Here is a 17598-nt window from a genome sequence, read left to right as displayed (position 1 = left end):
CACAAAGAGTCAGACATGACTGAGCAACTTCCACTGTCTGGGCTGGGAACAGACAATGGAATGTGGCCTACAAACAGAGGTGGGGCCAAAACCAATGCTGAACACGAGGAGCTGTGTGACCAAAGAAGAGGAAGGGAATTCACTTCTGTAGCTGCAGGTGCAGCAGGTTAAATCCCCGCAATTAGCTTGAGGCTGTGGATTTTGGTGGCAACTGTGGACTTTGGGGGCAACTGTCGCCTTTGGAAGCAAGTACAAGCTGGAGTAAGACCAGATCCGAGTCTGAGCTGACTCCACAGTGCCAGCAGGTCCAGAGACCTTCCTAGAAATATTAGAGAACTTTCTGAGTAGACAGATTGGCTGGAGCTCACTATGTGGCAAGGACAACTGAGGCCACAGGAAAATATTCTTCTTACTACCACTCTCTTTTCTTTTTCATTTCATTCTATTGTTCTTTTTTTTATTAGTTCTTTAATTTTTTGTTTTTACTTACTTTTTGCTTTTTTAATGCTTTAAAAAATTATTGTATTTTCCCCTATTTCTACAGTAGTTTTTCCTTTTATTGTATTTTCCCCTGTGTTTTTGGTTTCGTATTTTTGCTACTCTAGTTTTTAGTGTTTGTTTTCATTTGTATGTTTGTTTATTGGTTTGATTGCCTCTTCTTTGTTGGTTCCTCTTTTTATTCTTTCTTCTTTTTTGTGTGTGTGAGTTTCATTGTGTGTTCCTGTATGTTTAGTGTTGCTTTTACCATTTGTCGTGGGGTTTTGTCTGTCCATTCTTTTTGTTTGTTTGTATATTTGCTTGATATTTATTCTATTTCTCTCTTTGTCTTTCTCTTCTGTGCTGTGTGGCTTGTGGAGTCTTTGTGCTCCAGTCAGGGTTTGAGCCTGAATTTCCAAAGTGGAAGACGGAGTCCATAACATTGGACAACAGCAAACTCCTGACCCCATGGAATATTAATCAGCAAGAGCTCTCCCAAAGGTGTCCATCTCAATGCTAAGACCTGACCTCACATGAAGACCAGCAAGCTCCAGTGCCAGACAATCACACCGAACAACTAGCCAAACAAGAGCACAACACTACCTGTTAGCAGACAGGCTTCCCAAAGGCATGCTGAGCTCACAGACTCCCCAAAACATACCACTGGACATGGCATTACCCTTCAGAGAGACAAGATCCAGCTCCACCTACCAGAACACAGGCACCAGTCCCCTGCCAACAGGAAGCCTTCACAAAGCACTGGTCTGACCCCACCCAATGATGGCAGAAGTAAGAGGAACTACAGCCTTGCAGCCTGTGAAAAGAAGACTCCAAACACAGTAAATTAAACAAAATTAAAAGATAGAGAAATATGCAGCAGATGAGGGAGGATGCTAAAAATGAAAAAGACCAAACAAACGAAGAGGAAATAGACAGTCTACCTGAAAAAGAATTCAGAGTAATGATAGTAAAGATGATCCAAAATCTCAGAACTAAAATGGAGGCACAGATAAATAGAACAGAGGCCCAGATTGAGAAGACACAGGAAATGTTTAACAAGGACCTATAAGAAATAAGTAGAGTTGCTCAGTCGTGTCCGACTCTTTGTGACCCCATGGACTGTAGCCTACCAGACTCCTCAGTCCATGGAATTTTCCAGGCAAGAATACTGGAGTAGGTTGCCATTTCCTTATAGAGGAGAAAGAAAGCTTAGGGCTCACTTGCTCAGTCAGGCTGGGGAGTAGGAGAGGTACAGCAGACACAACTGGGATGTGTAGGGAGTACCTGTAGTGGCAGAGGCCTGCGGGGATTTGCTATAGCCTGAGGCAGGTCATGTGCTCTTCCAGGTGAACTGGCCCCAGTTCGTGGGTTCCTTGGCAATGCCAGATCGCACAGGCTCCCAGGAAAGTGTGGGCAGTGACCTGACAGTCAATGATGGACACCATAATGACTGATAAAAATTATGCTAGAGGGAACCAATAGCAGAATAACTGAGGCAGAATAATGGATAAGTGAACTGAAAGAATGGTGGAAATAACTGAAGCAGAGTAGAATAAAGAAAAAAGAATGAAAAGAAATGAGGACAGTCTCAGAGACCTCTGGGAAAACATTAAGTGTACCAACATTCGAATTAAGGGGTCCCAGAAGAGGAAGATTATATGAAAAGGTATGAGAAAATATTTGAGGAGATCATAGTTGAAAATTTCTCTAACATGGGAAAGGAAATAGCCACCCAAGTACAAGAAGCTCAGAGAGTCCCATATAGGATAAGCCCAAAGAGAAACATGCCAAGACACATATTAATCAAACTAACAAAAATTAAACACAAAGAAATATTAAAAACAGCAAGGGAAAAGCAACAAATGACATACAAGGGAATCCCCTTAAGGGTAACAGCTGATCTTTAAGCAGAAACTCTACAGGCCAGATGGGAGTGGCAGAATATACTTAAAGTGATGAAAGGAAAAAACCTACAACCAATATTTCTCTATATAGCAAGAGTCACATTCAGATTTGATGGAGAAATCAAAAGCTTTACAGATAAGCAAAAGTTAAGAGAATTCAGCACCACCAAACCAGCTTTACAACAAATGCTAAAGGAAATTCTCTTGACAGGAAACACAAGAGAAAGAAAAGACCTACCAAAAAAACAACAACAAAAAAAATTTGAAACAATAAATGGTAATAGGATCATATATATCAATAATTGATCCATTTACACTGTAAATGGATTAAATGCTCCAACCAAACAACACAGACTGGCTGAATGGATACAAAAACAAGACCTCTATATATGCTGTCTACTGCTGCTGCTGCTAAGTAGCTTCAGTCGTGCCCGACTCTTAGCGACCCCATGGACTGCAGCCCACCAGGCTCCTCCGTCCATGGGATTTTCCAGGCAAGAGCACTGGGGTGGGTTGCCATCTACAAGAGACCAATTTCAAACCTAGGGGCACATACATACTGAAAGTGAGGGGCTGGAAAAAGATATTCCACGCAAATGGAAATCAAAAGAAAGAGACAAAGAAGGACACTACATAATAATAAAGGGATCAAGAGATCAATCCAAAAAAATTATAACAATTATAAATATATATGCACCCAACATAGGAGCACGTCAATACATAAGGCAAATGGTAGCAGTTATAAAAGAGGAAATAATCAGTAACACAATAATAGTGGGGGACTTTAACACTCCACTGACACCAATGGACAGATTATCAAAACAGACAATTAATAAGTAAACACAAGTCTTAAATGACACATTGGACCAGTAGACCTAACTGATATCTTATAAGACATTCCATCCAAAAGCAGTAGAATACGTTTTTTTTTATCTGGAACATTCTCTGGGGTAAATTATTTCTTGGGTCACAAATCGAGCCTTGGTAAATTTAAGAAAACTAATCCTATATCAGGCATTCTTTCTAACCACAATGCTATAAGATTACATATCAATTATGGGGGGGGGAGCAGGAAATGTAAAAAACACAAACACATGGAGGCTAAACAGTACACTTCTAAATAACCAAGAGGTCACTGAAGAAATCAAAGAGGAAATTTTGAAAATACCTAGAAACAAATGACAATGAGAACAGAACAACTGAAAACCTATGGGACACAGTAAAAGCAGTGCTAAGAGGGAGGTCTGTAGCAATACAAGCCTACATTGGAAAACAAGAAAAACATCAAATAAACAACCTGGCCTTAACCTAGAGCAACAAGAAAAAGAAGAACAAAAAACCCCCAAATTTAGTAGAGGGAAGGAAATCATAAAGATCAGAGCAGACATACTAAGGGCAGGGAAAGATAGAGGGCAAGAGGAGAAGGGGGCATCTTGGACTCAATGGACATGAGTTTGAGCAAACTCTGGGAGACAGTGAAGGACAGGGAATCCTGGTGTGCTGCAGCCCATTGGGTCACAGAGTCAGACACGACTGAGTGAACCACAACAAGAGCATAAATAAATGAAAAAGAAATGAAGAAAATAATAGCAAAGATCAATAAAACTAAAAGCTGTTTCATTCCAAAGATAAACAAAATTGACAAACCATTAGCCAGACTCACCAGTAAAAAAGGGAGAAGACTCAAATCAATAAAATGCGAAGTGAAAAAGAGTTTACAATGGAAAACACAGAAACACAAAGGATCGTAAGAGCCTACTGTGAGCAACTATATGTCAATAAAATGGACAACCTGGAAGAAATGGACAAATTCTGAGAGAAGTATAACCTTCCAAGACTGAACCAGGAAGAAACAGAAAATATGCACAGACCAATCATAAGCACTGAAATTGAAACTCTGATTAAAAAAAAAAAAAATCTTCTGACAAGCAAATTTCCTGGGCCAGATGGCTTGAAGGCAAATTTTATCAAATGTCTAGAGAAGAGCTAACACATATCCTGCTCAAACTCTTTCAAAAAAACTTCAGAGGGAGGAAAACTCCAAAACTCATTCTCCAAGGCCACCATCACCCTGATACCAAAATCAGACATAGACGTCACAAGAAAAGAAAATCACAGGCCAAAATCTCTGATGAACATAGATGCAAAATCCTCAGCCAAGTTCTAGCAAACAGAATCCAACAACGCTTTAAAAGTATTCATACATCATGATCAAGTGGGGTTTATCTCAGAGATACAAGGATTCTTCAATACACACAAATGAATCAATGTGATACACCATATTAACAAATTGAAAGATAAAAACCATATGATGATCTCAATAGATGCAGAGAAAGCTTTAGACAAAATTCAACACACCTTAATGATAAAAAAAAAAAAAAAACTCTCCAGAAAATTGGCATAGAAGGAACTTACCTCTGCATAATAAGGGCCATATACATCAAACCCACAGCAAACATTATTCTCAATGGTGAAAAATTGAAAGCCTTTCCTCTAGGTCAGGAAAAAGACATGAATGCCCATGCTCATCACTGTTATTCAATATAGTTTTGGAAGTCCTAGCCACAGCAATCAGAGAAGAAAAAGAAATAAAAGGAATCTAGATTGGAAAAGAAGAAATAAAACTCACTGTTTGCAGATGACATGATGCTATCTATACATAGAAAATCCTAAAGGTGCCACCAGAAAATTACTAGCGCTAGTCAGTGAATTTAGTAAAGTTTCAGGGTACAAAATTAATACAAAGAAATCCCTTGCATTCAAATAAAATGCCTAGGAATAAGCCTACCTATAGAGACAAAAGACCTGTTTGCAGAAAACTATAAGACACGGATGAACAAAATCAATAATGACACAATGGAGAGGTATACTCTGTTCTTGGATTGGAAGAATCAATATTGTGAAAATAACTATACTTTTCCCCAAACAATCTACAGATTCAATGCAATTTCTATCAAATTACCAAGGGCATTATCCACACATCTAGAAGAAAAAATGTTATAGTTTGTATGGGAACAGAAAAGACTCCAAATATCCAAAGAAATTCTTGAGAAAGAAAAATGGAGTTGGAGGAATCAACCTTCCTGACTTCAGACTATACTGCAAAGCCACATTCATCAGTACAGTATGGTACTGGCACAAAACCAGAAATAAAAAACAATAGAACAAGATAGAAATCGCAGAGATAAACCCTCACACATATGGACACATTATCCTTGACAAAGAAGGCAAGAATATACAATGGAGAAAAGACAGCCTCTTCAAAAAATGGTGCTGGGAAAACTGGATAGCTACACATAAATTAGAACACTTCCTAACACCATACACAAAAATAAACTCAAAATGGATTAAAGACTTACATGTAAGCCCAGAAACTATAAAGCTCTTAGAAGAAAACATAGGCTCTTAGAAGAAACCATAGTGTCGAAACACTCTTTGACATAGATTGCAGCACAATCTCTCACTCACCTCCTTGAGTAATGAAAATAAAAACAAAAATAAGTAAGTGGAACCTAATTAAACTTAAAAGCTTTTGCATGGCAAAGGGAACAATAAACAAGATGAAAAGACAACCCTCAGAAGGGGAGAAAGTAATTGCAAATGAAACAGCTGACAATTAATTTCCAAAATATATAAGTAGTTCATACAGCTCAAAATCAGAAAACAATGCAATCAAAAAATGAGTAGAAGACCTAAACAGATTTTTTCTAAAAAAAGACATGAAGATGGCCAATAAACACATGAAAAGATGTTCAACATCACTCATTATTAGAGAAATGCAAATCAAAATCACAATGAAGTATCACCTCACACCAACCAGAATGGCCATCATCAAAAAATCTACAAACAACAAATGCTGGGGAGTTTGTGGAGAAAAGGGAACCCTCTTACACTGTTGGAAGGAATGTAAATTGCTACAGCCATTATGGAGAACAGTGTGAAGTTTCTTTAAAAAAAAAACAACAAAAACTAGGAATAAATATACCATATGACACAGCAACCCCACTACTGAGCATATACCCTGAGAAAACCACAATTCAAAAAGATACATGCACCACAATGTTCATTGAAGCCCTATTTATAATAGCCAGTACATGGAAGCACGTTAGATGTCTACTGACAGATGAATGAATGAGAAAGATGTGGTACATATATATATTACTCAGCCATAAGAAGAAGGAATTTGAGTCCGTTCTAGTGAGGTGGATGAACCTAGAACTTGTTATATAGAGTGAAGTAAGTCAGAAAGAGAAAAACAATATTGTATATTAACACATATATATGGAATCTGGAAAAACTGTATTGATGAACCTATTTTCAGGGAAGGAGAGGAGACACAAACAGAGAGAATGGAGTTGTGGACACCCAAGGGAAAGAGAGGGTGGAAGGAATTAAGAATGTCACATTGACATATATACAACTCTATTGTATAAAATAAATAGCCAGTGGGAAGCTGCCACTATATAACATAAGATGCCCAGTCTGTCACTCTGTGATTACCTAAAGGGGTGGGCTAGGGGGAGGGGAGGGAGGCTTATGAGGGAGGAGATATATATATATATATATATAAAATTATGACTGATTTGCATTGCTATATGGCAGAAACCAACACAACATTGTAAAGCAGTTTTCTTCCAATTAAAAAATAAATAAAATATTTTAAAATATCTACTGTGTGAAGCCTAGAAGACAGAGCATATTTAATAACATTTAGCTATTATAGTACTGGGGCTTCCCAGGTGGCTCAGTGGTAAAGAATTTGCCTGCCAATGCAGAAGCTGCAGGAGACACAGGTATGATCCCTAGATTGGGAAGATCTCCTGGAGGAGGAAATGGCAACCCACTCCAGTATTTTTGCCTGGAAAATCCCATGGACAGAGGAGCCTGGCAGGCTACAGTCCATAGGGTTGCAAAGAGTTGAATGCAACTGAGCATGCACATTATAATAGCATTTTGGGATACTTTTATGTGTCAGGCACTACATATACATTATCTCATATAATACTCATGATAGCCCATCCTTTATAGATGAGAAAACTGAGGTTCAGAGAGGTTCAGTAACTTGCTCAAGGATGCAGAACTAATAAATGGGAGAGATGGGATTCCAACCCTGTCTAATTCTAAATTTGTGTCCTATCCACATTGTTATTTACTCCTTAATAGTCAAGATCCTAATTTATCTTACACTATGAAAATCAGTCATAGGCAGTGAAATGAGCAGAAATTTGCAAAGTACATAATTTGCTTTTAAACAGAAATCTAATTTAAAAACTATTGCCAATTAACCACAGTCCTGCTTGGCTAATTACCTACCCAGAGTTTATTAGTTTTTGCTTGGCAAGTCTTGAGCTCTTTTTCCCTTCTCAGTAGTGTAATGATACTTCTGTAAAATACTTGTTTAATTTTTCTGAGCATGTTTGGGATGGGTTGCATGTGGGAATCTTTATCCTTATAGGCAAAAAAAGATTCACCTGCAGACCCTACGAGCACTGTCTGAGGTGCAGAAGATGACACCAAGAGAGAGGATGCGGGTGAGGAAGGTCCAGGCAGCTGATGAGGAGGCCAGGAAGCTGAAGTAAGTGACCTTCCCTTAGTGAAGGCTGCCTCTCAGGGCTCTAAAAGAATGTGCTAAAGAAAAGCAGAAACCACAAGAGAAAATTAAAATGTACATTCTTATATATTTATCAATTTTTTCTTTCACTCATTCGCTCAAAATATGGTGATTAGGTGTCAGACACTATTAATATCAGGCTTTCAGTCTTATGTGAAAAGAATGATTGACTGTCAGGGAGGTTATTAGGAATGAAAATACAACAACAACCTCTAGACAAAACCTCTTTTTTGCTGATACCTTCTTTACATAGCCCTGTAAGGTGGCCTCACTATTCTGTCCATACTCTCCAGGTGTTTGCTAAACCCCCTCTGCCTGGAGTCCTGGCTGCTCTGTAGGGAGAAGAATGTGCCTGCAGGGAACTGTTGTCTGTAGAGATAAGACTGAAGATTGATGCTGAAGCTCCAATACTTTGGCCACCTGATGAGAAGAGTTGACTCCTTGGAAAAGACCCTGATGCTGGAAAAGATTGAAGGCAGGAGGAGAAGGGGATGACAGAGGATGAGATGATTGGATGGCATCACTGACTCAATGGACATGAGTTTGAGGAGGCTCCAGGAGTTGGTGATGGACAGGGAGGCCTGGCGTGCTGCAGTCCATGGGGTCACAAAACGTCAGACATGACTGAGGGACTGAACTGAACTGAACTGAGAGAGAAGACTGGAAGCAGCTCTGTTCTGTGAAGTGAAGCCCTTCGCAGTCTGGGGGCAGTGCTGCTTGTATGAGATCACTAGTGTTCAGAGTTTACACATGAAAGGGTGCTTCCAAAGAATCCCAAACTCCCAATTTCTCAAAGACTGATTTTTCAGCTGGTAAGTGACCCAATTGACTGATTTTTGTTCTTTCTTCCTCTGCCATTTTTTTTTTTTTTTTGGTAGCTTAGAAGCCCCAACCAAGAACTAGAGAGACAAAAAGGCCTGAAAATAAAATCTGCCCATTTTATGACTTTGTTAATGTATCTGACCTCTTAATGAGGGGAAAAGAGGAAAGTGAAAAAGCTGACTTAAAACTCAACATTAAAGAAACAATAACGTGGCATCTGGTCCAATCAACTCATGGCAAATAGATGGGAAAAAGTGGAAGCAGTGACAGATTTTATTTTCTTGGGTTTCAAAATCACTACAGATGGTGACTGCAGCCATGAAATTCAAAGAAGTTTGTTCCTTGGAAGGAAAGCTATAACAAACTTAGAATATTAAAAAGCAGAGACATCAGTTTGTTGCCAAAGGTCCATATAGTCAAAGCAATGGTTTTTCTAGTAATCATGTACGGGTGTGAGAGTTGGACCATAACGAAGGCTGAACACTGAAGAACTGAGGCTTTTGCATTGTGGTGCTGGAGAAGACTCTTCAGAGTCGCTTTGACAGCAAGGAGACCAAACTAGTCAGTCCTAAAGGAAATCAACTCTGAATATTCATTGGAAAGACTTATGCTGAAGCTGAAGCTCCAGTACTTTGGCCACCTGAAGCAAAGAGCTGACTCTGATGTTGGGAAAGATTGAAGGCAGAAAGAGAAGACGGCAGCAGAGGATGAGATGGTTAGATCACATCACTGACTCAGCAGACGTGGATTTGAGCAAACTCTGGGAGACAGTAAGGACAAGGGAGCCTGGCATACTTCAGTCTGGAAGGAGTCAGACATGACTTACTAACAGAACAGCAGCAACAACATTGTATCTGAAAAATGATTCAAGATGTCCTTGTACTTGAAGTGTCTATCATGATGAACCATGTAAGAACCTGAGAGACCACTTCCTCTTATCAAATGTTTTCTTTAATAAATATGGGAAAAGATTTCTGTCACAGTGCTTCATGGGCAGTAGTGTGCTGATGAAGCCTCTGGGCCTGTGGGGGCCAGAGGAGTAGCTACTGTTAATAATTTGTTTGCTGATTCTATGGTGTAAATGTTCCAACAATGCCCCTTCAAGGTACCAATGTGATATTATTCAGTGTTCAGCTGGAAGATATGAACAATCCAGTATACCACTAAGTGTGGATTTGGTTGAGCAAATGTATTCATGAATATTGTTTGAACAGTTACATCAACTCATAGCCCCAGATCTAACACCTCAGGAATGCAGATATTTCCAGGGTACCATGGTTTGTGTCATTGGTTGAGGGTGAAAGGCAAATTAAATCTCTGACAGTAAAAGATTAAAAAAAATTAATAACTTGCACATTAGAAATTATTTCTCAGGTTAAAACTTCTTTAATATGCAAAGAAGTCATTGATCTTCCTCGTGACATTTTATATTTTTGTTATTAAAGTCAATAGTTTGTTAAATAAAGTTTGTTCTTGATTTTATGAATGAATTACATCAGCGTTGTTTTGATTATTGTTTCTAGGGTTCAAGAAAGGATGGTTGTTAGCTAGAAAATGACTTCATTGTCATGAGGGTTATAATGTACTCCCCCACTTTAAAGACCAGAAAATTCGATGACAGAGATATTCAGTGATTTTTCAAGAAATCTAAGTATAAATTAGGGCACAAGTAATCACAAGAACTCAAATCTTTCCTCCAGTTTAACAACAGGTCTAGTAAATCAATTCCTGTTGTAGAGGAAACTGGAAATGTCCAAGAAAAATTGCTCTTCACAGTGGCTCTCATATTCCTTTCCATAAATTCTTTGAAATGTGGATCTATTTTCCATGTCTATGGCTTTGTTACCTAGTTATTGGTATGTGTTGGGCTCTCAGTCAGGCATCTGAGACACACCCCTGTCAGCACAGGCCAGAGCCCACAGGGCTGGCACTCCCTGCTGCGCTGAGTCCTGGGGGAACGAGGAGCTGGTACCCTGCATGCTTCAAAGGAGAACCCACTGAGGCTGCGCCACGCTCATCCGTGAGAGAGAGACCGCAGGCTGGCTGCCCAACACCCTAGTCTGCCCGTTGAAACAGGGATCACATTTACTTATGAAACATAGATGTCGTCTTAGCAAATTGCAGGTCTTTGCCTATGGTCACTTTATGCAGAAAGCTTGTGGAAGAAAAATATGAAGAAAACAACAAACGGATGCAGGAACTGAGATCTCCGAACTTCCAGCGGCAGACTGTGGATGTGCTCCATGTGAGTGCGCTTCTGTTTTAAATTTTACAAAAGACCTTTTCTTACCTCGGGTTCTTCAGATTCATAGGGCCAATTGGGTAGGAAAAGGGACAAGATAGGGAAAAAAAAACATCCAGACCAACTTTGCCCAGTTCCAGGATGGACTGAGATTTGTCTAGAGTGGTAACTGTAGGCCCAAAGCTAGAGACGACACTATTTCAGAGCAGCTGTCCTAAGGGCCTGCTGTTTCAGGGTGACTTTATCAGGTTGGAATGAACAGCTGAGTTAAAGGTATGACTGTAGAACAGATATGTGTCTATCTAATTTTGAATTTCAGCCATGCTTTACTTCTCTAGTCCATTGTTCTTTTTGTCTTATTTTTCGTTCTTTCCCTCTTTATTTTCTGTCTCCCATCCATATTATCATACACTGTGTTACTAACTCCTTTGGTGAATTACCCTAGATATCCAATAATAAAGTTACAGACTCACATGAAATGCACCCCAGATTCATGTCCTCTGCATCCCAAGCACCTGAATAGCAAATACCATTCCCTAATGGTTAAACACATCTTCATTGACCTTGATGTGGGCTTTGATACTTAACGTAGTTTTTCTTCAGGGTTGTATTTGGATAACGGACATCAACACCAACCTTGCAGCTCTTTTGGTAAAAGCAACTTGAGAAGGAGTCATTTTTTGGGAGAAGTTCACTGTTTCAAATTCTGGTTATTTGTTCGTTGGTGACTCCTGCATCTGAGGGAGAGTCTTTCCTTTAGCAGGAAGGGCCAGGCCCCCTGAAGTTGTGGGGGTGATCCCTAGGCCTGCAGACACTCTTTCTACTACTGTAGCTCAGTCAGCAGAGGGCTCGGAATCTGGGGTGTGCAGGAGCCCGACTGGAGCTCACTTGTGGGCAAAGCGGAGCCTGGGAACATTGTTTTCTGCTGCTCTCTGGCTGAGGAGTCACCTTTCTCGATGACTTAGTGGTTGTGAGTACTCTAGAGTTCTGAAAACCCAAAGCTAGAGCAGATGGGGGCCCAGCCTTCTTTGACCTTAGGAGTCTCTATCAATTGAACCCTCAGCAGACAACGTGGGGGTGCTGGTGCTGCTCTATCCCAACCCCGGTTCTCAGGGAAGCTGGCCTCAGAGATGTGGGGGTTGGGAGGGGTTTTTTTTTTTTTTTTCCTGGAATGCTCAGAGTCCCCTGCTTCTAAGGGATTTTACCCCCAGAGACGGGAAATTGAGAAGTACAGATGTGGTAATATTTTGTATTATAAAGCCTAAATAACTTTATTCTAACCATATTGAAGTTAGCATATGGTAAATAAAAACATAGTTTCAAGTATAATCTTACATTTTAGTGTTTGATAACTTCTTAACTTCTTTACTTTTCTTCATGGACCTTCAAAATCATCATTTTTGTGTTGTTTTTAATTTCTGATATGATTATTACCAGTGCAAAGCAACTGTACTATATGAGGTCCTATTCATCCTACAAAAATCAGGGCCCTTGGGGGATCCTAAAGTCACTTAAGATTTTATTAACTCTATATTACCCTACATGGTATTCCAGATCTTGGCTCAGTTGAGATGAGGAATGTGAGGATTTCACAGATTTTATGGAGTCCCAACTCATAACCTCCACAGTGTCTGCCGAGTTTCTCCCAATTCCCTCCCCATCCATCAGCAAGGAGCAGAGGCAGGAGGGAGGTGCCTGCAGCTGTCCTGGTCAGAGACAGTGGTGGTTCATTCTTTGGTTGGTAGGATTCAGTTCAACAATGTCTTTGGTCCTGAGCCTTTCAGAAGCAGCTTTCCTCAGGTGCATACTGATGAGGACAGGAAGCGCTGATTGCGCCCAGGGCTGATTGTGCCCAGCGCATGGTGTCGCTCAGCACCCCAGGTCTCTCTTCCTTTGTGCCAATCAGCTGCTTCCCTCTGGCCCGTTGGTACCATCCCACTCTCCCTCTTTCAAATGTCACGTTCTCTTCAGGAGAACCATCTTTGACCGCTCAGCTCCACAGTCAGCTGGCCCTTCTCCAAATTCTTATGGCTTCTAGCAGCACTTTTCAAACTTCAAAATGCACCTGAATCACTTGTTGGTCTTTTTGAAATGCAGATTCTGACTTGCCTTGTCTGGAGTGGGGCCTGAGATACTGCATTTCTAACAAACTCTCTGGTGATTCGGACGCTGCTGGGCCAGGATCACATTGATTAGTAATGAACAGAAATTGGGTTCTTGAAAGCAGCTTCAGATGGAGGAGGATCTGGGAAAGCCATGATGAACAGATCTTCTTGTTATCTCTCTAGGAAAAATAGAACATTTAATGGGAATGGAAGAAAAGGAGAGGTAGCCTGAGTGAAGGTTCTTGTCTCCCCTGGAGGAGGATGGAGAAAGGAGGCCAGGCAGAGTGGAGGCCATTCTGATCACATTCATAGTTTCCAGCATTTCAGGTAGATTCTTTACTGACTGAACCAGCAGGGAAGCCCAGGAGTGAGGCAGATGTAACATATTCAGAGAACCAAGGACAGAGCTGAACACTTTGCAGATGGACTAAAGGGTCTAGACATCTTGTGGAGAGGCATCAGTGAGCTGAAAAGGATGAAGTATAGTGTGAGAAATAAGTTGGATCATTCAGGTGCAAGAAGCTAAAGAAAAACATAATTAAAAAGGAAGAAGGAATGAAGAGGCACACACTCCTGTCTTTCCCCAAATGCTCATCTGTGGTTGAATTTCTTCCTCCTCTCACTGGGCTCTGTTCTCTAGTCCTCTTGCTTCTGTCTGGCGAGCTGAAGCAAACCTCATTATATTTCAAAAGCAGTAGCTGGAGATAGAACCAGAGTTCAGAGAGACACAGGCTGGTTGTGTCACCCCTTAAACATTATAAAAATTCTTTGAGGCGTTTAGGAGAGTGGCTTGCTTTGTTTTTCAGATCCTGACTGACGGGGCTTTTTTCTCTGGCAGGCATTTTCTGCTCTGCTGGATTTGGGCTTTGAAATCTTGAAGTGTAGTTGACTGTGGAATCATGTTGTCACCATTTCTTAAAGGATTGTAGCTTAAAGCAACTAGATACCACGATGCACACACTAAGCCCAGTCTTGCTTTTACCCTGGGATATATGCAGGTGTGAAGGTTTTTGTGAAGAGTGTGGCAGGTCAGGCCTGCAAATGTGAAATAGTCTTGGGGATCAAAGAGCAGGTCATGTCCTGCTCCTTCTAAGACAATTATAACAGTTCTCTTCAAAGAGAACCTCAGAAAATCGAAGTCAATTGAGAATTCAAATACTTGTTTTCAAAAAATTTCTGAAATAGACGCAAAGGCACATTTCACACAGTCTCTGTTTTTTTGCATTATTGGTGATCCTTTGAAATTTGGAGCCCATTTCACCTCTTGCAACAATTATTATACAGTATAAAAATGGACTATTTTTCTTAAAAATATTTATGACTATATTTCCACAGATGCCACATCAGAGTGTCGCATAGCTGTGTTTTACTTATTTATTTAGGATTAGTTTGAACTGTCTCCTTTCGATGAGAAGGTGCTCTTGGACTAGTTCTCCATGAAAACCATTTATCCTGGAAAACAGGTCAATTCAGCATTAGGTCTGGGTGGCAAACACACACACACACATATATAGACACAGTGATTAGCTGAAATGCCTGTTGATATATTTGAGAAGTTTAACTTAACATTTTTTTTTTGAAGTATAAACTCTTATGTCACCTCTTAGATCTCTTTCTTTTAGGGAAATGAAATTCATAAAATCACGGAGCTGTAAAAGCTGGAAGAGTGCTTGAACATTATCAAAGCCAGCACTTGTAGTCTTGAGATGAGGAAGCTGAGCAGGGCTGGACTAGGCTGCGGGGAGCGTGAGGCCTGGGTGCACAATGGAAGGAGATCCTTATTCTCAGCAGACAATGCTGCAAGTCAGTACTTCCTTCCGTGTGCGCCCTGGGCGTCCCACCTGCCTCACCCTCACCATGACCCTGACACTCAGGCCAAGAGAGGTTATGTACTTTGCCCAAGGTCACCTGCCAAGTTAATTCAAAGTTGTTTCTCTCATCCCAAGCTGCCTTCCTAAGATTTGAAAATGTTATCATATTTAAGGGAGAGGATTAGCTAGGCTTTTGTTTCCAAATCATTTTCTAAACAAGAATATTGTTTCACTTGTGATAATGCTGTTTCCTCTGATCAGCTTCTCATGAATTGTTCATTACTTTTTGCCAGGAATTTGATGACTCAGCTTCAGACAACCTGCCTGAGTCTCAGCCCATTCCTTCCCTGGATCTCCGCACACTTGGGTCAAATGTGGAGGACACCATAGCTGACCTTGGAGATCATGGTATGGATTTGCATCAGTGTTCAGAAAGCTGCTCTTGGATGACAGGTGGGCTGGTGTGGCTGACCGTCCTGTGGGCCTGGCGGCCTCTGGGGAAAGCTTCGGATATATGCAGCCACCTTCTATCATTTGCCAGAGCTGAGCTGAGGTGATACAGATTAGGAAACTGAGGCTTTGCCTACCCTCTCTGTCTTCTTGACATGGTGAAGATGAGCTAGACATTCACACTGAACAAGGGACCTCCCCTTCTGTATGAGTTAAACAGCATCACCCCTAACCTGTGTAGGACTGTGAATGCTCTGAAATACAGTCTCCCTCTGTAACTTGTTTTTCTGGCCCTCATGAGCCAGAAAAGAAAGTGCTTAGAGCTGTCAGCCAAACTGGGTTATCATAGCCTAATGGTAAAAAAACATGAGTTTTAGAGTAAAATAGGCTGGCCCAGTGGGGGAAGCCCCTGGCAACAGTTTCCTTAACCATGCAGCAATCCATTAGTAAAGTGAATGAGCTGAGGCTGTTCCGTGCTCTCAGCACATGGTGAAAGCCAAGGAGAGGAAGCAGTTCATGACCCCGAGAGGGAGGGCTGGGAATGTGTGGCCTTGCAGTTCTGTACCCTTCTCCCCAGGGCTATGGACAAGTGCCAGAAACATTGTGTGTGCGTGCATAGTCACTTCAGTCATGTCCAACTCTTGGCAACCCCGTGGACTGTGTAGCCCACCAGGCTCCTCTGTCCATGGAATTCTCTAGGAAAGAATACTGGAGTGGGTCGCCTTGCTCTCCTCCAGGGGATCTTCCTGACCCAGGAATTGAACCCACGTCTCTTATGTGTCCTGCATTGGCAGACGAGTTTCACCACTAGTGCCACCTGGGAAGCCCAGGACCATTGTAGGCACTCGGTCAACATTCCTCAAGTGAATGAATGATACATTGTTTGGACCTCTGAGAGGCAGGTGCCAAGATGGGGCTAAAAGTACAAAATGTTATCAGGAGAGTTGGGGAAGGAGCCCAGAAAGGTTGAGAGAACGAATCCTAATTCAAGTTTCAGTCCAAGTGCAGGGAGGTTCCTGGGTGAGCACCGGTCTGTAAGGCAGGCAGAGGCAGCCGGGACATCAGGAGGTGCTTCCGGAGACTTCTGTCATAGGCCTTAGTGTGTCTGCTGCGGAGGTCCTGGGATGGGGGTGGGGGCGTGGAAGCCTCGCATCTTGTGGTCAGAGGTCTCCAGGTGCATCCTTGTGGCTGAAACTCTCTTTGGCAGGAGCTGACTTCTCTTTTCAAAAAAAAAAAATGGAGGTAGTGGCACTTGGATTGGCTGGTCATTTCAGCCCAAGCGTGCATCTGATGTCTTCCTGTTGGAGCTGCTAGAGCTGGCACTGCCTCCTTCAGCTGTGAGGAGACCAGGACCTGAAAGTCTTCAGGTACCATCTGCCAACTTTCGAAAGGATGTTTTGGAAGCCGCCTGGTAATGGGAGTTGTTGGCAGACAGATATGTGTATCAGATGGGTTTGCATCTAGGTTCTTTGCAGGTGTTTCTTTAGTACATTACTTATTATTTTCCAAAGGTAAAATTTGGAAGCATAGATCTATCCCCTGGGCCTTTCTTTCCAAGACTATAAAACTAAGGACCAGACAGCCGCCAAGTAGCACCAGTTCTGACAGCCTGTGTGTTGCTGAACAGCCATCACCATATAGAAAGAGGAAGCCCCAGGACGAGGTGTTGAGCAGGTGGTCTAGGAGTGAGAGGCCTGTGCCCAGCCTCCAGATTTCAGATAGGAAATGTACCTATTCATTTCACAAATGAGAAACCGAAGACAGTAATTAATTTGCTGTCCAGGGCAAATTAGGGCTCCAGAGTTCCTGCTTCCAGTGCACGTTACTTCTAAGCTAGCTCAGACCACAGAGCTGCCAGGACTCTCTGGGCTGGCGGCCTCCGTACCTCATGCTTTGTCCTCTGTCAGGAGGTTCTGCGATGGCAGGCCATGTGTTGAGTTACCAACCAAACTGAAAATAGGCCAATTCACTCCTTTGCCCAACTTGTCCATGCCGTAAGGAAACACTATTTAAATCCCCATTATAAGCTGTGAGAGCCAAAAACACGTAGTAGTTTTAGTTTGGCCAAATGCTTTGGAAAATACTTATAAAATTTCCCTTATTTTTTTCTTCTCTGTAAATTTGTATTTTCTAATTTCTGTTCTTCCTTGAATATTAAATTGAAAAGGGATACTAT

General features: G+C 41.4%; 1 protein-coding gene across 12 annotated transcripts in view; it reads left to right on the top strand.

Annotated features, from left to right (window-relative positions):
• Positions 1–17598, top strand: part of NEK11 (NIMA related kinase 11) — a 275458-nt gene that overhangs the window by 119966 nt on the left and 137894 nt on the right. For 6 of the 12 annotated variants that reach the window (XM_043474428.1, XM_043474425.1, XM_043474429.1 and 3 more), the window contains 3 exons: positions 7837–7956; positions 10966–11059; positions 15266–15425. In XM_043474428.1, coding sequence (XP_043330363.1) covers positions 7837–7956; positions 10966–11059; positions 15266–15425 — 374 coding nt within the window. The remainder of the gene's footprint in view (positions 1–7836; positions 7957–10965; positions 11060–15265; positions 15426–17598) is intronic. The other 6 variants (XM_043474430.1, XM_043474432.1, XM_043474426.1 and 3 more) reach the window with 1 other exon arrangement.

This window comes from Cervus canadensis, chromosome 7, assembly GCF_019320065.1.
Source record: "Cervus canadensis isolate Bull #8, Minnesota chromosome 7, ASM1932006v1, whole genome shotgun sequence".
Classification (NCBI taxonomy): domain Eukaryota; kingdom Metazoa; phylum Chordata; class Mammalia; order Artiodactyla; family Cervidae; genus Cervus; species Cervus canadensis.
This window is presented reverse-complemented; position numbering and strand designations above follow the sequence as displayed.